This window comes from Onychomys torridus, chromosome 11 (assembly GCF_903995425.1).
Source record: "Onychomys torridus chromosome 11, mOncTor1.1, whole genome shotgun sequence".
Classification (NCBI taxonomy): domain Eukaryota; kingdom Metazoa; phylum Chordata; class Mammalia; order Rodentia; family Cricetidae; genus Onychomys; species Onychomys torridus.
The window spans coordinates 54264228-54287193 of NC_050453.1; the positions used below are offsets into that span (position 1 = coordinate 54264228).

The following is a 22966-nucleotide window of genomic DNA, read 5'->3' on the forward strand; positions in this document are numbered from 1 at the left end:
CATACACACAACTGTGTCTATAAAATGATTTGCTTACAGTCTCTGTGAACCAAAAATGTGTATGTGTATAGACATATGACCATCTTTAGGGCACATTTTTAAAGATAAAACATATGACTTATGGATTATAAATTTTTCATAGCTATTCAAATCTGTTAGAAATGGTGTGTAAAATGTAAAAATTTAACATATAAAGAAACACAGAAACACCAAAATTTCATTTTAGATGAGCATAATGAGTAGAGAAAAAAAATCTTATCAATCACATTTTATAATGAAAATATCCTCATCACTTATTTCAGAAAGAACTGTTCTTGTGTCAAACTCCTAGTCCATCTATAAGTATGTCCACCAGTGTGACAGTATGTGGATGTAACAGGACAGTAGACATTGTTCCAATTGTAAGCACTGGACTTGGGTTATAAAGTCCTGATTCCATTCTATGAGCATTTATCATCAAGCACACTGTGTGATACCACATTGCAGAGCAAAGGCTGGCCTTTCCCGCAAAGATTTACACAAACAATCTAGATGGTAGAAATGGAGAAACTCAAGTGGACTGGCATTTGTCCCAGGCATGAAACAGTTAAAAGTGATATGTGTGCCAAGGTTTTAATCAGGCTTAGAAACAAAAAGATTCTTCAGTCCCCCACTTCCACAAGACTTTGTCACAGTGACTTTGCTGAGGGCCATCCATCTGTTAACAGTGACTCATGACATGGCTAAGCTCTTGTGCTTGTCCACTAGTGTGGCTGTTAGGTGAGTGTGTGTGTGTGTATGTGTATGTATAACTGTTGGACTAAGCAAAGAAAGGCTAATAGTGTTTAAAGCAGAGCCTAGGTCAGGTTTACAGACTAAAAAAGTATTATTGAAAGGGTTTCTCTCTTATTCTTAAAAATTTCTAATACACTGTAGACAATTTCATATGACAGAATTAGAATTAATGGTCTGCTATTGTTCCGTCTATATAACATTGACAAAGGAAGGTAAGTACAGGGGATTAAAACTGCTCTGCACCATGACCGGTAGCAGTATTCTCACTGGACCAAACTGGCCCGATTTTCAATAAAATCAGAGAAGGATCCTTTCCCTGGAGTCCTGTTAGGCTAGGGCGGCTGTTAGAACTGTCATCTCCACACAAAAGGGAAAGGCCTGGGCTTTACAAATGTGAAGCCTAATTGGGAGATCTTCATGGCTGTACCCCTGACATTTATTTAAGCCTCATCAACAAAACAGAAAATAGCCACACTAATTAGCAGACCAGCACACAAATTACTATTTGTTGGGGGTGGATTCAGTCTATTCCAAAGACAAGCCAAGTAATGGGACAGACATATCTAAATTCCTCTCCATAACATCCAGATTGTAAACTCTGCTTATGTTAAATAAAGATATATTCTTAGAATTCAAATGATGACAATTCATTTCATATTCTGAAAAATAAATGAAAACAATGTCTTTTACTGGCAAGTCTTGGTGGAAACTGGAAAAGTGACATTTTTGTCACACCTTGGGTCCATGTCTGATAATTAAATGGACTCGGAATGGGATAAGTCCATTCAGAGTCATTTCTTAATGGAGCTGACAATAAAACACCATCTTACAAAGTTATAGACAAGAGACTTATTTATAAAACAAGATGCATATTGCTTCTCAAATTGTATGCCCAAGTCAGCAGTCAGCACCCCACCTAGAATGAAGATGAATACCTACTACTTTTGTGAGCACAGTATTGTTAAGTAACTAAGGACATGGATTTTACAAGAGAAGAAAGTCAAATAGGGCCATTGTTACGAAGGACACATGTGTACATATGAACAGCTACCCATTATAGAGTAGCTATTACACTTTATTAATGAAGAGATTTTATTCACATTATCTATAATTCCTATAGCATCCTAGGAAAATGATGTGTAATGTTATTATTAATTAAAATGCAGGAAGCAAGAAAAAGGGATATGCTATTTTACTAAATGTCAAAAGCAAGTTCCTTTTTCAAATCAAGTTCAGGCTAGCTCTGTACTGATTTCTTCTATCAGATACACTGGGGAAGGATCGCTATTAACAGATATGTATTGTATGTTGGGAAATTGCTAAGTGTAGGTCTAATGTACTCTTACACACCACATAGAGTTACCCATGGAGGCGATAGATATGTTAATTTGTTTAAATGTAATATTTTTGCCATGTATATAAAAACATGTTGTTTATCTTAGGTATATACAATGTAAAACTCCATTTCTAGAAATGAACATGAAACATGAAAAACCAGAAATTAGTAAGTTATAATAGAAATGTTATATCCTGCTATAAAAGGAAAATTTAATATTAAGATATGAGGAGTTCTCATATTGGGAAAAGCATTCCTATGATTAAAATGTTTTTATCTTAAGGCATCCTACTGAAAACAAATCATAAGTTTTTTCCCCATAAAAACAAAATCTGTTTTCCATGGTAAATATCATTTAAGTACGCTATTACAGAGCCAGCAAAAACTTTTACAAAAGTGATTTAAAATGCTAAAGCTTGAGAGCATATTAGCGATGTCAGAAGAGCCAACAGGAAAACTCGGACTTATTTACACGTCAGAAAGTGACCTACCACCAGCTCTCTACACACAGAATGACTTCATTTAAAGACATGTTTTTGTAACAATCAGGATTTGGTAATAACAGCCAGAAATCAATAATGGTTTATGAAAAATAAGCTTAATAAAAGGAAAAATAGAAAAATTACTCAGTTTGCCACAAAAATAGCACCATGAGTTCAGAATATTGTCGTTTTTTCCTTCTGTATATGCCTGGTACCTAGGAAAGCTCCTTGCCACAGTGGTGATGAATTATCAGATGAGCAGGTCTTCATAAGGGCCTACAGCTTTAGTTTGCCTTACCAGCCTCTCTCATTCCTGGAGACGGCGAAGGCTCAGTGTTCCTACCCACACGCATGTCAAGGCCACGGTTCCCACCCCCACGCCTTGCTCTGTCCTGTCCTTCTGCCATAATTTGTGTGGTGGGGGAAATGCCACGGAAGGATGGCATCCAGGCTGTGGGCTGCTCTGTTCTCTCATTTAGTCTTTAGAGAGAGAGAGAGAGAGAGAGAGGTGGAGTTGAACAACACAGAAAATGTGCAGCATGGTCAGAAAAGGAGTACCAGCAAGTTTCACCTCACAGAGGAGGCAGGCTCAAAACAGCTGAAATTGCTACACAGATCGACGCCATGAAGAAAAACTTGGGCTCTACACGGGGACAATAAAAGTGTTTTGAGGGCAAAACCTAACCCGTCACAGACTCCTTGAGAAAATGCAAGTTCATCTGAAAGTAGAGAGACTAACTGAGAACTTCACTCCAGGGGCTCCATGGGTGTGTCTCCCCAGGGTCAGCACACAGACACAGACACCACTATGGTCCAAGGGAGCCAGGCTCCACACACAAGATGAACTTTGTTAACTCAGTACTGGTTTTTCAGATATAAAAGATAGAGTATGAATAAGGGTGTCAAGATAGTCTTACATCAAAGTTCTAGAGAGCTGCTGAAGAGAGGCAGTGTGTGGCAGGTTGTAGTCCTTGTAAAGATATCCTAAGGAGCCACATAAGAAACTAAAAAAAAAAAAAAAGTACGAATTGCAATGGAGAGTCCAGAAATTTGAAGAGGCCAAGAGCTTGAGACATTCACTGAAGAAATTTGAATGTCAGCTTTGCAGCTGGTCCAATACTATGTGTGCTCTAGGCGGCAAAACTGAAGGGAAGAGGCTACTCAAGTCTACCCAGATGATTCTATCATGAGCCCCAGATGCAGGACATGAAACGGCAGGATTAGTGTCTGCTCACTGGGTTTCAGCCTTGCTGAGGCCAGGCTGTTACTATTCCATCATTCTTCCTTTGTGGAAGGGATATGTATTCTGTGCCACTGTGTATTGGAAGTGCATTAGTGAAGAGGTTGCCTCGAGCCTCCGATGAGAGTTGGACTTTGGAGTTTGAAACAACATGGGGCTGCTAAGGCTACAGGGACATTTGAAGCTGTACTGAATGATGGATTATGGGATAGCCATGAGCCTATGGTGACAAAAGGTGGAAGGTTATGGTTTTAAAGTGATGTGTTTGGGTGTCAAGATGACAAAATCTGCAGTTGAAGTGGTTCATCTTGATTTCTCCATTGATGGTACTCAGAATCCATAGAAATAACATTTGTGAGGAACTCTGTGAGGTTAACTTTTCTAGAATGGTGGGTTGAACACTATGCAATGGGCTGTGATCCCAGAGCAAACTAGAAAGGAAAAACGAAGTTGAGTAGCAGCATTCTGTTGTGGGATATTTGTACACTGAGTGTGGGATATTTGGTGTAATAAAAAGCTGAAAGTCCAATACCTAGGCAGGAGGAATAGGCGGGGCTTCCAGACAGAGAGAGAAAGAAAGAGAAGGACTCTAGGCATGTATGGTGATGCCAAGGGACACGGAGAGAAAGAAAACAAGAGGTGCAGGATGAAAGAAAGGTAAAAAGCCACATGGTAAAGCACAGATTAATAAAAGCAGGTTAATTTAAGTTATAAGAGCTAGCGAGACAAGACTAAGCTAAGGCCGAGTTTTCGTAATTAATAATAAGTCCCTGTATCATTATTTGTGAGCTGGTAGCCTAAAGAAAAATCTGACTACAGCATTCTTTTCATTCTGTTTTCCTTCAGTGCATGGAATGTAACCTCAAACACCTGCCATCCTTGCCACAGTGGACTGTACCCTCAAACTGTGAGCCAATAAACCCTTCCTTCCTTGAGGTGCAGGTCCTTTGCTGCTGCTAATCTCTTATGAGCCACAGATAAATGCTATGACCATCCTGGCTGGGAACCTTGGCAGCTGTCATAAAAGAAGCTTTGCAGGCACCCTGGATTTGACTCTAAAGCTGATTTCTAAAGATGCCTAATAAACTGCAATTTAATATACAAAGTTCAATTGGTTAAAATCTTCAGAAGCCTATTCTAAATCCAAAACACGAGATTTTTCTAAATACTTTGCCACATGGACAATATTTTTAGTAAAATCAGCATTTGAACAGAAGTTTTAATAACAATAGCAAATAAAATATCTAAGTCTAGAAAAAAACAGACATACAGTCCCCAAGTTATGAATGGTTTGGCTTCATGACATTTTAAGTTTACTATGGAGAAAAGCAATATACTTTAAGTAAATATGATCTTTCAACTTTTGAATTTTTCCTAGCTAGTGATAAATGATGCAGTACTCTTCCTTGGTCCTGAGTAGTACAGGGACTCAGAGCTTCCTGTCACACATTCTATCACAAAAGTGAACTACAGTGTACAATGTCGCTAGTTATGACTTTCAATCAGTTAATCACCTTAAGTGCATTTTCAGTTACAATACTAACAACTTCTGATGGATCCATTAAAGAGGCACCCCATCCTAAGTTGAGGATTATCTGTATAGTAATTCACCCTTGGATTTCCACACATTGTTTTAATGATTGGATGTTTGGGTTTCATTTTGTTTGCAGTAAAGGGAATCTCTTATTGTTGTTCCATATCATGTTGTTCATACTCCACATAATCACAGGCTTAACTGTCTCTCAGACTCACTGGAATATGAACTCTTGGAAGACATGATAAAACACAAGCTAGGTATCCCTTATGCAAAAGGTTTGGGAACAGCAGTGTTTCATTTCATATTTTGGACCTTTTGGGTGCTACAATATCTGTACATACACTGAGATATCTTGTGGACATGAATTGTCTTAACACTAAATTCTTTAGACAGCTTACACACAGAGTCCAATGACAAATTTTGCTAATATTTTTTATAATATTATGATAATCTTATGCTTTGAATGTGACATGGTATATGAGATTATATATAGGGCATTCCATGTCTGTATCAAGATGGACTTCCTTTCACATTAGAGATATTTGGTTCTTGTAGCTGGAGACCTTCTCTCCAGCCTCCTCCAAGCCCTGTTAGTCTGACAACCCAGTTATAAAATAAACATACAGACATTTATATTATTTAAACTGCTTGGCTATTAGCTCAGGCCTACCACTGTCTAGCTCTTACTCTTATATTTAGCCCTATAATCTATATTTTGCCATGTGGCTCGTGGCTTACTGGTACCTTACATCTTTTTTGTCCTGGTGGCCACTGGCAGTGTCTTTCTGCCTCAGCCTTCTACTTCCCAGAATTTTCTTTTCTACTTGTCCCACCTATACTTTCTGCTTGGCTACTGGCCAATCAGTATTTTATTTATACAGAGCGATATCCACAACAGGTTCTCCATTGATGAACCGAGTCCACTGCTTTTCCCTTGATCAATAATGCTAATTTTCTTACAATGGTCCAAATTGTTCCAAAGAGTCCACTGAAATCGGTAACCTGAGATTGGAGGCACGCAGGGCAAGCATCTTTACTTACCTGGGAAAGCCTATGTTTCTCTCTGTCTCCTCCCGTTTCATTGTGTAATGTATAAACTGGTGTATACTGCACCAGACCAGAGCAGGTCCCATAATCTTCCTCATTTTCCTATACATAAAGAAAAGTAGAAGTATCTTACAATACTCCAATTTTTAACTAAAGTTATTTAATAAAATTTCTGTTAAACATGCAAAGAAAAAATAACACTTCAGTTATAATTTTAAAGAATCTTCTGAGGAAGAAATAATGATTTTCTAGGGCGTAATTTAATAATTTAAAAAATAATACATATTTTGACTAGTTGAAAAAAAATTTATAAAAATAAGCATTCACTATTACTACAATGGAAGATTTTAAGTAGTTTTTCTTCAAAAGTAAAAATTCAAAACACAATTGTTAATAAAACTGCAAAAATATAATGTGTAATCAAACCAAACACACAAATATAGATATATAAATATTTGCATGATACCTTCCATACTTATAGGTTCAAAATCCAATTATTGTGGTATTTTATAAATTAGGAACATTCTTCAATGTAATAACTACTATTGGAATGGACCTATAAAACCAAAGGGTGGCATTTCTTGATTAATTCCACCCCAAAGATACTTTCTTTCAAATAGTCAATTTGAAGCAAGATTTTATGAAAACATACATCCTGTTAAAAGTATCTTTGCAGATCTCTACATTTGTGATAAAATATGCAAACAATAAAGAGATTATTCAGTAGATGCATGTAGAATAGCAGAGAGTTAGTTGCCAGAGGACTTGTTATAAACACTATATTCTTGAACAAAGGGAAAAGTATATTTCAAAAGCCATTAAAACATAAATCTCACACTGTTTGTAGAGTAGGGGCTGCAAAGTCATACAAAATCAGGGTAAAGAATATCAGGATGACAGACGTACCTTGTGTTTCAGCCTGCTCTTCACCTCTTTTAGTCCCAGTCTGGCATGACTCTTTGCCTAGAAAATGAGAATAAGTATGTCTAGCTTTGCATGCTTCTATTATCATTTAATATATATATTAAATGATGTGTGTGTGTGTGTGTGTGTGTGTGTGTGTAAAACTATAATAAGCATTGCTAAAAAATTATAACCCCACACTATTTCCAAGGATGCCATCTACTTACTATTTCATTAAGCCTAAATTGTTGGTAAAAATGGGTCAACATGTACTGCATACAAACACACAAAGATTAACATTCAGCCTAGAATCAATCAATTGGGTAACTAATGTCCATTATTAATTTTAAATTGTCACCGATGAGAAACAGAGACAAAGTAAATCACAGCATCAAGTTATTTGGGCAAATGTTTAAGCATCAAGGAATTCAAGCAATTTTAGAGGGCATTATTAAAGTGCTTTTTCAAACAGATATTGATTAGCACTGGCATCTTAATGGTATGGCTAGTTCACACATAGATTTTCCAATAAAAATTAAGTCACTGAAAATTTTATACTATCCTCGTGTATCTTTGGGGTTTGGCTTCATGGTTGAGTATCTCCAGTCTGGCTGCAAATTGTGGGGTCCAACTTCAGACAACTGGGACTTCGTTGGAGGGATGGATTTTTGCACTGGAGAATTCTACTCACGGTGTTGGTCACAAAAGGAGAGGAAAGGGAGCCTCCTTTGCTTTGTGTCTGCTGACTGTGTGCTGGCTGCTCAGATACACTGCACTCTTTGTTGTCACAACTCCAAGGTTACACAGCTATCAAGACATCTTATAAAAAAGGACAGTGACTGAGGAAGACTAAGTCTACTAGTCTAGATTCGAATCTGGGTTATATTTAGTTATGAAGTCTAATTCCTCTCCCTTTCAAAGATGAAGGAGAAAACAGTGTTTTTAAAATACATCAGTGTTTTAACCTCACCAAAAGGAGGGCGGCATAAGTCTTATCTACAGACACACAGTCTGGATTTCAACCCCAAAGTTCTTGCCCCCACTACCCTATGCTGCTTTCTAAGCTGTTTGAAAGGGTGTCACATCATGACTCTCATGTTCACAGAGGGAAAAGACCATTCCCCTTTAACCAGTGTAAAGCCCAGAAGACCAATGACATGCAGATAAGCACTCAAGCAATGTTCTGAGATGAATGCAAGAATTATTTTGTATTATTTAATAAAACAAACTGAAATACATTATAATAGAAGATAATTTCAAAATCCATTTGACACTAGAATATATCCTAAGAGATTTTTGGTTTTGTAATTTTTTAGAATCAATCAAGATATTTCATTCATTACTTTATCTGTAAAGCAACTGAACCAAAGGGTCCTATGTTGTGGTAGGTTAAAGAATGTCATTATCAAAGACAACTGCTTTTCTTCCTGTCATCTCTCAGAATTTGAGCCAGTGTTGCTTTGCTCACACTGCTCTTCAGTTAGCTCCACTATTTCCTAACCTATACACCACACTGTTTCCAGATGGTCCTTAGTATATAAAGTTGAATCTAGCGTTGGTTGCTTCCAGCTTCCAAATTTGTCCACCAGTTAATTCTAAAGTCTATCTGGAAGATGGAGCAAAGTTTCCATCTATCTTGCAGCTTAGCCACACAAAGTTGTGTGCTCAACTAATAAAATGGTCTAACAAAATAGGTACTTAGATCATTTAGACAGATCAAATATGCATTTCATCTGGTTCCGCTTCTTTTGTTTATGGTGCTTGTTGTCACCATTATCATCTAAGCCACGAGGAATCATGGAGAAACATGAAGACATAAAGCATCTTCTAGGGAATAGATGCTACCACACATTGTTCTGTTTATTTTCTCCTCAAGCAAATAAGGAACATTTAAAATATATTGTAGGAATTAACCCAATTTTTAAATTAGGATCTCACTGTGGCCTGCTTCAAAATTTGCTAAACAATTTTGTTGATAACTTAAATAAAACGAGGAAATACTTTTAGATTGTATAAAGGAAATACCTTTCTATACAATATTGTTTTAATAACAAACTATTTTGCTCAATATGCACTCTAAACATTTTGTTAAGTGTATTCTAAATAAACTCCACAGCTGTGGCAATAGCTCGGAAGGTAAAGCTCTTGCCACACTATCATGAAGACCTATGTTCAATCACCAGACCCAAATAAAAATGGGACATGAGGCTGCGCTGGTTACAGGGCTGCTGCGCTGGTTACAGGGTTGGGAAGGCAGAGACGGAGAGGCAAACCATAAGGCTCCCTGGCCAGACACCTGGCTCCAGGCTCCAGTGGGAGACCTGTTTTAAATTACAGTGCCACAGTTGTCGAACACAGAGAACTGACTGGGATCTCAGCCCCACTGATGAATCTACAACACAACCCCTATAGCCAAGGCTCATGGAACATCATGGAAAGATTGTAAGGGTCACCAGGAGCAGGACAGGATGCCTGCTGCGAGATAGTATCTTCTATATATAGCCATGAAGATGCACCCGGAAATCTCAGCAATATGGCTGCCTAAACAAGATCTGAAAAATCACTACACCAATTGATGTGCCCTGTGGATGGGGAAATTCTAACTGGGCTTGACTCCTAGGAAACAAGCTACTAGCAATTACTGGCAGCTAAGAGGGAGAGAATCTGTCTTCTTTGGAATGAATTGCTTGATAGGCTAGCCAACCCCAAGAGGTCATCCCTAAACACATGAGCAACACTAAATGAACTCAGCAAGTTGTATTTATAACTTATATACACATATACTTAAATGATCTTACACACATACGTATATATGTAATTATAACTTAAAAATAGAGGACATTGGAGTTGGGGATTTAGCTCAGTGGTAGAGCGCAAGGCCCTGGGTTCGGGCCTTAGCTCTGAAAAAAAAAAATAGGAGGACATCAATTTGAGGTGGGAGTTACACCAGAGGAACTAGATGGAGGAGACAGAGGAAGAGAGTGGTGTGAATACAGTATTCATATAGGAAACTGTCTTAAAAAGAAGTCTAGAAAGGAATATATTCCATTGAAGAAAAAACAGAAACACACACACACACACACACACACACACACACACACACACACACACACACACAAACACGGCTCCTGATGACAGAGAATAGAGGCTGACACTTGTCTGTGGACATGTGCACACACAAGCTGGAGCACCTTGGTCACTGGCACTCATGGGCACATCCTCTCCCAAATGGACAAATAGAAAACACTTTGAGTTTACATGTCTACCATCTAGATGTGACTGTAACGTTATCAGCAGAAGTCTGAAACTCAGAGGAAACTCACGAATTTGTATGCAGTCCGTACTGCAGGGGTTGCTTTGGTCACTGCTGTGTTGAACAATGCACTTCCTTTCTGAAAGAGAGAAATGGTTTTGAAGACTTGTAGGCAAACCGTCCTGAAAATGAAGCATTGTCAGTAGTACAGAAAAAGAACTGTAAGTTAAAGACCTATACAATTATGTCCAGTGTTGTTAAGAGTTTATATTTTATACTAATTTAGAACAGGGTCTAAATATTCTACTCTGTTCTTTTAGTTGGTATAAAGCATCAGCTAAGGGTCATTTCATCACTGAAGTTTGGACAGAAGAGTAATGTGGACAATACTGAATACAGATTTAAAGTTTCTCAATAAAAAGTATATCATGTTTATCAGCTGGTTTGTGGGGCAATAAAGATTTTTCATGTTAAAGAAAACTACTAATAAAACTATGTCATCCAATAAAATCCCCATCCGATCCTACCACTGCACCTTAGTGCGAATAAACTTCTAGAGGAAGGGTTTATGACATCATACAGGTCCATCATCAAAGAAGGCCGGGCAGGAGTTCAGGCAGGAACCTGAGGAGGACTGCTGCTCACTGGCTCCCTTCCAAGCTCATATGCAGCTGTCTTTCTTAAACCTCCTGAGACCACCTGCCCAGGGTGGTACTGCAACAGTGGGTTAGTACATCAATCACTAATCAGGAAAATGCCACACACACATGCCCACAGGCCACTATGATCGAGGCATTTCCTCCATTGAGGCTCCCTCTTCCCAACTGTGTCAAGTAGTTAGAAACTAGCCAGCACATTGGTGTTCTGAAGGATAAAAGGAAGGCAGGTGTTGGTTTTAAATAAGCCTTTTCCCTGTGAACTAAACATTTTCATTTTAAAATTTCCTTTATAATTATCAACAAACTATAAACAAAAGATATACTTAAAGTATGATAAAACATACATATTTCAAATTAAACAGTGTTAAGTGTAGCCAGAGTGCTGTCTCCGAACATTTCTCAACACTTTCTAGAGGACAAAAAGATTAATCCAAAGGCTTATGCTTACCTTGACTGTATGCACCCACTGCTGATATGACCTTGGGCTCCCTGAAACACATAAAGATGAGATGCCAGCAATCATTGCTAACAAGCAAGACTAGAAACCAGAGTTCGCCAGCTGGCCCTGCTGTAAAAGCAGCACTGGTGTTTAGGACTGACTGAGTGAGCTGTAACAGCAGTCAGGACTTATACCACATAAGCTAAGGCTTAGCTAGGTTCTCTCATTTTAATATTTGCTTTTCAATGGAAGACATAACCTCCTGAAATTCAACATGTCTATGCTCTTAAAAATAAACTTTTCAATGATTTATGCCTATTGTTTTAAAAATATGTCTGTTTTATAGTTAGGTTCACTTAAAACATTTCAAGTGTGAAGAATGAAGAAAGTTGAGAAATGCAGAAAATTGAGGCCAAAAAAGGATGTTTTGTATTTTTTTTTATTTTTTATTTTTGGTTTTTTGAGACAGGATTTCTCTGTAGCTTTGGAGCCTGTCCTGGACTAGCTCTGTATAGACCAGGCTGGCCTCGAACTCACAGAGATCCGCCTGCCTCTGCCTCCCAAGTGCTGGGATTACAGGCGTGCGCCACCACCGCCTGGCTTTGTTTTGTATTTTTTAAATAATAATGTACACTAACAGGTACTTGTATTTTAGCATAACTAAATGACACTTTTATCTGAGATTATTCTCTAGCTTTCTAAATGTAAAAACTATCACTGGAAGGAAATGTGAAAAGAGCAAAGATCCTGGTGATGGAAGAGCTGACCTGACAGAATTACCTCTAATAAAATCTGACAATTCAGGCTGGGGAGATGCTCAGTGAGTAAAATACCTGCTGTGCACACATGAAGACCTGAGTTTGATCCTGACAAAAAAAAGCCAGGTGTGGTGGTCTACACATATAATCCTAGTGCTGGGGTGGTAGACACAGGCACATTCCTCTGTGAGACCCAAGTCACTTAACCAAGGTACATGGTGAGTAACAATAATGGACAAGGTCGTCCTTTGGCTTCCTCGTCCACCCAGACCCCAGACATACACAAACCTGCACCCAAAACTCTGTCAATAAACATACTCGCTTGCAAAAAAACATTAATTATTTGGTCAATGAAATGAAATTACTAGCCAAAAGAGAAACACATATCTGGTGCTAGAGAGATGATTTAGCAGTTAATAACACTCTGTTCTTGCAGAGGACCCAGGATCAACTCCCAGTACCCACATGGTGACTCACAACTGTCTATAACTCTAGATCCAGGGATCTAGCACCCTCTTCTGGCCTCTACAGGCACCAAGCATGAATGTGGTGCGCACACACACACATATGTAGTCAAAACACTCAAACAAATAAACAAACAAATAACCACCTCCCCCCCCCCAAAGACTTAGAAACACACATCTGATAGTCTTTCAAACCGACTTATTACAGCTAGATTTTAAACTACCTTCTTAATTTTTTACAATGCTTAAATAATCTAAAAAATTATATGGGTAAAAGTCATTATTAAATATAAAGTCTCAATGGCTACTCAGTCACTGTTGCTCAAAGAACCCCTCAAGATACAGCATGGTCTTTTCATGTGGTTGTATCTCTGTTTTAAAAAGGAAATATACCAAGGGCAAGAGAGATGTTAAAGGCACCAGCCTGCTTATAGCTAAGACTGATGAGCCAAGCTTGATCCCCAGAACCCATCCAGTAGTAGGTGAGCACTGAATCATGCAAGTTGTTCTCTGACCTATACATATGTAGGGGCATGCATACACGCACCCACATGCACAATTTGATAAATAAAGTAAAAACGGCCATCACCTTGCTGCTAGGAACCAGTGCTACAACAGCTGCCCACCTGGTGTAGTGGGGCTCAGCTCAAAACTGATACTGTGGTCTCAGCCTAGCAGTTTCCTGTAGTGGGTGGGTGTTTGTGCCATGCCCTGAAGCACCACCCCTAGTGAGGCAGCAGGTAGCTGCTAGGGACCTGCCCCTTGGGCGTGGCCACCAGGGACCCTTAAGACCAGGGATGCACATATGCATTCTCTCTACCTCATGGATTTTGGATGCTGAGATTGACCAGGGTAGAGCTCGCCAGACAACAGCTTGGACCTTGACTCACCCTTCCAGGATCCTGCTACAGTCCCTTATTTCTGTCTTGTGAGCTGACACCCAAATAAATACCTTTGATCATTAGGCTGATTCCGTGGACTGATAGCGATTAAATCACATTAGTTTCCTGCTATTTCTGAAGCATTAACAAAAACTGGGCACTGAGAAGTGTCTGGTTCTGGATTAATTTTATCCTTCAAATCTCTCCCTAACTTAAAAGAAAACCCAAGTTTGGTTTGTTTTTATTACAGATTATAATAAAGCTCTCTTGCTTCATTTGTTCTTTCTTATTGGAGAAGAAAATCCAGGGTCAAACAACAGTATGGCTTGACCCCACAGATTCAGATACATATTTCCCTTGTAAATTGGTAAAAAAAATTCAAGTTATCCTACCAATTTATTTTTCAAATAAATTTTAATTTATTAACAACAAAATCATATCTTTCATCCAGATTATCTTTACTTTTTTTTTTTAGCTTTTGAGACAGGGTCTCATCTAACCCAAGCTGATCTCAAATTCATTATAAACTGAGAAGGGCCTTTGGCTCCCAGTCCTCCTGCTTCACCTCCCATGTGCTAGAATCACAGTGTGTACCATATTCTCATCAGTTCATTATCTACTACTGTTCCTCACAAATGACTGCATGGAAATCAGTCATTTAGGAGCTGTACATTATTTACAATTATAACCTATGGTGTTTATTTCCCCAAAATGAATTCAAGAAAGTGGAAGAAAAATAGGATAGTATGGTAACAACGTAAGACTCAAGAATAATTGTCAACCCAGAAAAGAATGCTAATGTATGAACTACAAAGAAAACAGTTATGGCAAAATCATATAGCAGTTACAGGAGGAAGTTAAATATCTTACTTAAAATTATAAGGTTAAGTTCATACTCAGCTCTTATAGGTCATGAGATGTTTTCACCTACTGTGCATTTCTCTACTGTAAAACATGCAAAACGGGCAGTGCCATGAGAAGGATAAGGTCTCTGGCTGTGGCCTGGACCTCTAGAGTGCGGTGCCACCCCATGGATGACACCACTGGGACTAGTTCCATTAGCAACCAACAAAATTAAGAATCAGGTATTTTAAAACCTGGCTCATTGTTTCTTCAACTCTGAAATGCCACCTCTAGGAATGCTTAATTACAAAAGAGAACAGACCAAGTTATCCAGGGACTCACTCTGTCTAGTTTCAAGAGCCGGGGCTGTGGAAAAGCATCCAGGTCAGGAAAGCAGTAGGGGCTGGATGGGTGGATGTCACGGCAGGGAGCGGGTAGAACACCGGAAGTAAGAAGAGGGAAGAGGGAGACATGGAGTGGGAAGGGTTGAGTGCGGGATGAACTGGAGAGCTGGATAGGAGGAGCATGGGGAGGGGCAACTAACACTGAAGACTTATGGGAAAGCCACAGGGAACCGCACCATAGGAGATATGAAGACATAAAAAGTTTAAATAGAGTTGCCTTATAAAGGGGTACAATGTCTTTGCTAAATAACACCAAATAAAAAGAAAAACGACTAACTCCTATTGTTTATCTTTTCTATTTCAAATCCTAATAAATCAAGTGTTGTTTTTTTCTAAGAACAATATTTACGTATTTCTAAGATAATTTAAAATACAAATAAAAATAACACCTGACTGGCATAATTTTTAAAATGCTTTCTTGTTCATTCAAATTAATAACTATGGAAATGGACTTTTCCTCTTGGATAAGAATTTGCTCCCTCAGATGAGAACATGGGAGCTGGAAATCATTTTAATTATAATAAAAACCAATAAATTAAGTAGAATTAAGTAGATCACTAAGTCAGATGCTGATCAAGATCATATCCTCTTGTTCTTCTTTTAAGCACTACAGATCTTAGTTCAGAAATAATAAAAATAAAATGAATTAGTTATCCTTATCTACTAGTGGCAGCCTTTAACTCTCCTTTATTTCTTCCATTTCTGGACAAGTGGTTATAACTACAGAATTTAAGTGTACAAAAGGATCACAGCTCTACCCCATTACTGTCACAAGATGTCATCTTCAATTCTACAAAAGCTACCAGCCCCACGGGTCATAAAGATAATGAGACGGCAGTTATGTAAATACTGAGTAGATGCCTCAAGCAATTTGTCCATAAGCTGACAATACTCTGCTTGTCTGAGTTGAAAAGTGAGAAAGCGTCATTTTCACACAAAAGTTCCATTGAAGCTACATTTCTGCCTGTGAGCTGAGGAGAGGGAGCTGACGGAACCATGTTTAGCTCTCTTGCTGAGTCAGACAAACTAACTTTCCCAAGATCAGTGAATCCGTGAATCTGCCAGGGGAAGTCCTATGGCCATCAAGCTCATCTGCTCTCTTGTGAATGAGCAAATTCTCTTCATCCGTTTATCTTTATGCTTTATGGCTGACAATGAGTATCATTTTAGGGTAAAGTTAAGGTGTGAAACCTGAAGGCATGTACTTATTACTTTTTATCTTCTCAATTCTAATAACTATTTATTCAAACATAGACTAAAAGCCTGACTATGGAAGCAAACCAACAAAAAGGTCGAAATAACACACCAGCACAGAGAGAGAAGATATGCTGTTCACTTGGTCTCACAATTACAGAGCAGTGTGCTCAGCAATCCTGCTCCAAAGAACCACTGAACCACTGGAGGACTCAGGAAAATCCTCTGCATGCCAGGACTGGATAGCACATCTGCTGACAACGGGTCAACTCATAAATCATTCTTTGTCTGGGCATTTACATTTGGAGGGCATTCTATTTTGTGAATGGTAAAATTAAAACTTTGCTAATACTACAGTAGTCTGCAAAAATTGTAAAGATTCCCACATAACACTCCTTGAAACAGGAAGTATACAGGAGGAATTCTAGCCCTTTCTGCTGTATCACACAGCTGTACACTTACTTTAACCAGAGTCTCAGTTCCAAATTCAGACTCAGTCATAGCCATCACTCACCACTTTCTAGAAGAAACCACTATTTGGTGGGGAAGGGTAACAGATATAAATTAAGTGGAATTCTGTTGGTTATTTTCAAAAATACTAAGAGGTTATTGGAGCCAAATAACTACCAAATTATGAGATTGCCTTCCTGCCTTGATCATGAAAATAAACCCATAGCACAGCTCATATAAGATGGAAATTGTACATAAAACATTGGGTGTTTAGGAGAAAATTATTTTTTTTATAAAGATACAGGTATCAGAGCCAGGCACAAAAATCAGACGTCTAGAAAATGGATACTCATACTCAAAAACAGGCACAAAATCAGCCGTCTAGAAAATGGATACTCATACTCAAGAACAGGCACAAAATCAGACGTTGTCTAGAAAATGGATAATCATACTCAAGAACAGGCACAAAATCAGATGTTGTCTAGAAAATGGATAACCATACTCAAGAACAGGCATAAAAATCATTGTCTAGAAAATGGATACCCATACTCAAACTGTCCTTACCTCCAGAGAAGCCACCTGCAGTGATCTCTTCTTCGAATATATCAGAGAAACCCCTTCCTGCGTTAAGCTTTGCCAGTCGACCATCAATAAACTGAAATGTAAACATTTCAAGTGTTAATTTTTTCATAGGTTTTATAACAATAAAAATTACTTATAAATACAGAAAATGGGGGAAATGGATAAAATAAAAATAAGGACGTCTACAGCAGCCACAGGAATCATAGTATTAACAATTTACTTAAAACCATATACATGTAATTGTGTGTTTAGACATACATATATAGTTTCAATGAACTTTTCTCCTTTTGGCTGACAATGTTCCCTCCAAGAGTCAAAGACCACATAACAACAAACACAACAACAGTCATGAGAAGCATCTTTTGAGTTGTTGGCCAAGGCTGTGCAAGAGACTCCTAAAACATACAGCCTATTAGATACTTTGCTCAGTCTTGAAGCAGGGGCGGGGGGGGGGGGGGTTAGTCCTGCCTCAACTTGGTATGCCAGACTTTGTTGACTCCCCAAGAGAGGCCTTACCCACTCTGAGGAGTAGATGGGGTGTGGGGAGGATGGGAGAAGGAGAGGGAGAGGGAACTGGGGTTGGTGTGTAAAATGAAAAAAAAAATTTTTTTAATTAAAAAAAAAAAATGCCTTTTGTGGTCCCCAAATGTGGAAGGTAAGTCCCTACTGCTGAAGACACCATGCACTTCAGAAACAGGGCTAAGAAACCCCTGGGCTGGAACTGACTTGAATGCCTCTTCCCTGAGGACTAGCTCTAAAAGTATCAGAGGATACCATGCAAGCTTCCAAAGGAGAGAGGCAACCAACAGTCCTGCCCAGCTAGGATGCCTGTGAACCACATCAACAGCCAGCAGGGCACAATAAGGGGGCATGACTGGCACGCATACCATGTAAACTACAGTTCTCTAACTGTTAAGACCCACTCAACAGGGGGAAACCATGCCTAGTACTGGAAACCTAGGTAACTATCAGTGCTCATAAAGTCAGTTATTGGAGGAGAATCTACAATGACTAATTTACTAAACCAGCATAATTCTAACAATATCTCCCAACATTTGTCCTTATACCCATAGATAGGCATAGTTCTCACCCTTCATTAAGGAAACTTCTCTTTTGCAACAGATGGAGACCACTACAGAAAACTATAACCAAACTAAATGAAGAGTTGTGGAGACCTGTCCCAACAGATACATCTACAAAACAAGTCCCACACCTACGGTCACAGAACGTTGCAGAAGATGGGGGCATAAAGATTTAAGAGCCAGAGGTTCACTGAGTTTACTGTGAGACTGTGTTTTGTAGTAGTATCAGAAGCCACACCTATAAAGTGTCACCGACAAGACTGCCCAAACATGAGCTCAGTGAAAATGACAACAATGGATATGCCATAGCAGACAGGGTAAAGCTCAAGAAGTCCTAATTATATACAAAGAACTATAGGCATTCTGTGGCGGTGGTTTGAATAGGTATGGCCCCACTCCCTGATAGCATCCTGAGTTTGAATGCTTGGCCTATAGAGAGTGGCACTATTAGTAGGTGTGGCCTTGTTGGAGTAGGTGTGGCCTTGTTGGAGTAGGTGTGTCACTGTGGGGGTGGGCTTTGAGGTCTCATATGCTAAAGCCATACCCAGTGTGGGACATAGTTCACGTCCTGTTGCCTGTGAATCAAGATGTAGAACTCTCAGTTACCTCTTCAGCACTGATTCCTGCCTGCATGCCACCAGGATGATAACAGACTAAACCTCTGAAACTGTAAGCTGGTCGCAATGAAATGTTTTCCTTTATAAAAGTTGCTTGGCCTGGTGGTGGTGGCTCACACCTTTAATCCCAGCACTCGGGAGGCAGAGGCAGGCGGATCTCTGTGAGTTCGAGGCCAGCCTGGTCTCCAAAGTGAGTTCCGGGAAAGGTGCAAAGCTACACAGAGAAACTCTGTCTTGAAAAACCAAAAAAAAAAAAAAAAAAAAAAAAGGAAACCCTAACTAAGACAAATTCATATAAGTGACATTATAAAGACTAAAGACTGAGCCTGTTATATTTAGGAATATATATATATATGTATACACATATACATATGTGCATGCAGTAACAGTGAAAAAAAGAGGCCATGAATTTGCGGGAGAGTGGGTAGGGGTTTATGGCAGGGTTTGGAAGGAGGAAAGGGAAGGGAGGAATGTAATTATATTACAATCTCAAACATAAAAATTTTTAAATGTTACTCATAAAAATACTAACAGCACATTTTGCCACAGAAATATGCATATATGTGCTGTACACACACACACACACACACACACACACACACACGAGAACACTCTCAAACAGTGCAAAGATCAGACCCTTGGTGACCAGCCATTTATCAGTTCAGCCACATGTGCTTAGCACAGACTCTCACTGTACTAATGATCTAGTGCAACAATAGATAGGAGCTTGTAGTCCAATCAGTATCCCCCAATATCCCCTGATAACATCAATGTCTACCAAAAAATATTCCTTGCCTAAACTATGATGCCCTTGAAGATAACTGAATACCAAGAAATTCCAAGCATTCAATACTAAAATACAATTTTCATGACATGCCATGTAATTTAAACATTTACTAGTTTAAATATCAAGGAAAACACATATTTGCTATGGTTTGTTCAAGGTCCCTTTAAATAATAGTTTTCAGTGTTCTTGAAGAGAAGACTGGAGTAAGAAGAACATAGAACCTCCACAGGCCTCTGAATATCCTTTTCAAGATGCAGTTTCCTTGGACAGTGCACATCTGTTCAAGTGAGGGCAGTAAGTATATAGAGGTATTGACAGTATTGAAAAAACACGGCAGATGTTTACATATGACCAGTGTGTGGGATATCCGTAACATAAATTAAATACATACACATTGCTGCCATTTGTTTAATTCTGCTTATTTATTTAAATTTTTTTGTGCTAATAAAGCAGTGAAGGGTCTCTAAGGCTTCCCTGAATCTTTCATGCAAGGTTATATCATGAAATATTTTAGATGCTTTTTTGAAGATGTAAATGATAACACTGGGTTTTAATAATCATTCTGAAGTTAACCCTTAATGTAATTTTAATTCTAGAAATTTAAATGTGTTTGTTTTGTTTTTTTTCAGACAGGGTTTCTCTGTGTGGCCCTGGCTGTCCTGGATCTCAATTTGTAGACCAGTCTGGTCTTGAACTCACAGAGATCCACCTGCCTCTGCCTCTTGAGTGCTGGGATTAAAGGCAAGCACCACCACCACCACCGCCGCCGCCCAGAGAAATTTAAATTTTAATAGAATTAAAATTAAGTAGCCTGACTTAAAAAATCTCACAGAGTATACAATTATTCTATTTGTAGAGATAAAACAGAAAATTCATTGAGAGGAGTTGCACAGAGCAATACAGATTCTTCAGGTAACACTTCACAATAATACTGTAGATTTTCCCAGCTATAATATACAACTTTAAAAAAAAATCCTTTTACAGAGAAAATTAAGGAACAACAGCAAATAAATTAATACATGATGTTCAAAATAAAGTGTAGTCATTTTCTTTAATTTTCTTTATTATCAAAAGTGTGTGAGTGACAGGTCTAAACAGACACAGCCTAAAACGGCAGTCTTGGCTTTTGTATATCTTGGGTTACTCGTAACATCTTCTAATCCCATGAAAACAGAGACCAAAGATTACTCATTTTATGCATGCACGTTTCCTGTGGTGTAGATGTACAGAGCAGGCATGTGAAAGCCAGCATCGGAATTCTGCTGTACAACCAGTTTATAATCTTTGGCTACTTCTTACCAAGTCTGTTTTTCCAACAATTAAACCTTGCTCAGTTTTGAGAGAGCTAATTAACATAAAACTCAGGAAGAATGCTAAGTAATAAAGTTTTTATCCCTATGAGCAGTGTTTCCAATCTTAATCAACTGTGAGTTTCTTGAGAAACAGGGTATTGTGTTGCCCATGTATGTATGCATCTTCAATACCAGGGTATTGCAAAAATGCTTGGCATACAGTTATAATTATTGCCTAAGTTTGCTCTAGTTGGAAACGCGAAGTGTCTTGTTCTGCTATTGAGCTATGCAAATAGACCCAGACATACAGTTTAAATGGAATCCAGCTAAAGGGATAAAGAATATTCAAAAGTGTTAAAGGTCATACATTTTCACTTGGCTTTAAAGGTAAATAATTACATCTATATACAGAATCAACATTTTATCTTGGGATCAAAGTCAGTAATATGATGTTGGTATCTTCACTGTATACAATAAGTGATTACTTAAAAAATAAGACAGTTAAAGACACATTTAAAATTTCACTTGCACATGTTTTAACACAATAATATAAATCAAATTAAAGTGATCTAATTCCACAGACTAAGAATCATCCTTTAAAGTGTAGGGTTAAAGGAAAATGATAAATCTAAAGCAATACATTACTGGCAAAGAGAACCCACTAAGGCAGCCTTTTACAGGACTTAATTTGTTCTAAAAGATTAAAAGTATAAGACTTTTTAAAAGGTTTTCCCTTTTGTTTATGGGACAGAATCCATTTATTTGATTAAATGAGTGGAGTAGTTTGAGTCAGAAGAGAGAATCCCCAAACTATCTAGGGATTGTGAACTTCTGAGCATGAGTAACTAGTTTATATAACTAAACTAGTGAGTTGAGCCACAGAAATTAATCACTTGCTAAAATGTCATGTGCTATCACTGACTTTGCAAACATCCTGCCAGTGACAATCAGACACTTCTCAAAGTACAGAGAGTGAGTGGATGTTTTCGCATACACATGCATATTATAAATCGCGATATACAGATGTTGACAGTAGGTGTAGATGGAAAGTGGTATTAAGGGAAGGAGTGCTGAAGGTGACAGCTGCCGGAACTCCTTTCTTAATGTGTATTCCAATAGCAGCTCTTCCTTCTTCCTGACTTGATGTGGCTCATGACCTCCCCACTCTCCTATCTCTGCACATTCACAGTATGCAAAAGAAGGAACAGTTTTAGGTACTACCACATACAATTATGAAGTTAAAGAATAGAAAAAGAACTGATTTCTGTTGAAAAGATGAGTCCATAATCCATTGTTTGAGTTACACTGACTATATCATTTAGCAAACACGTATTTTCAGATAACTGGAAGACAGTTTTGGAAGAATTGCTTTTGGTTTGTTTTGGTTTATTTTTTTACTGCTAGTAATGAATGACAAGTAACACTGTCAACAGTAGTGGCAGACACAGCATGAAACAAGGAATGAGTATAATTGTAATACAATTTAGAAGTCTGTTTTAAGATGGCACTCTGAACTGTATAGTTTTTAAAAAATAAATTATAAAGTGCTAAATTGACATGGGCTAAGGAGACAGCTTCGTGAGAAAAGTGTTTTTAAAAATGCACATGTCAGCATTCCAGAGGCAGAGGCAGGCAGATCTCTCTAAGTTTGAGGTCAGCCTGGTCTACAGAGTGAGTTCCAGGACAGCCAGGGCTACACAGAGAAACCCTGTCTCGAAAAACTAAAGAGAAAAAGAAAACAAAATCCTGTACCCACAAGTGCACACACAACATCACCACCACTAACAATGACGACAACAGCATGATCAATGGAAGTTGGCTTCTGAGGAACAATATCCGAAGTTGACCTCAGGCCTGCACACACACTAACAGGCACACCCACCAGTGCTTACAGACTGAGAGAAGCAGTACACAGCTCTCAGGACAGGGACCACGGATAATA

General features: G+C 38.5%; 1 protein-coding gene across 2 annotated transcripts in view; it reads right to left on the reverse strand.

Moving 5' to 3' along the window:
* Positions 1 to 22966, reverse strand: part of Dennd1b (DENN domain containing 1B) — a 219998-nt gene that overhangs the window by 16657 nt on the left and 180375 nt on the right. For both annotated transcript variants that reach the window (XM_036202682.1, XM_036202683.1), the window contains 5 exons: positions 17229 to 17319; positions 11680 to 11720; positions 10643 to 10711; positions 7323 to 7379; positions 6411 to 6518 (listed from right to left, as the gene is read on the reverse strand). In XM_036202682.1, coding sequence (XP_036058575.1) covers positions 6411 to 6518; positions 7323 to 7379; positions 10643 to 10711; positions 11680 to 11720; positions 17229 to 17319 — 366 coding nt within the window. The remainder of the gene's footprint in view (positions 1 to 6410; positions 6519 to 7322; positions 7380 to 10642; positions 10712 to 11679; positions 11721 to 17228; positions 17320 to 22966) is intronic.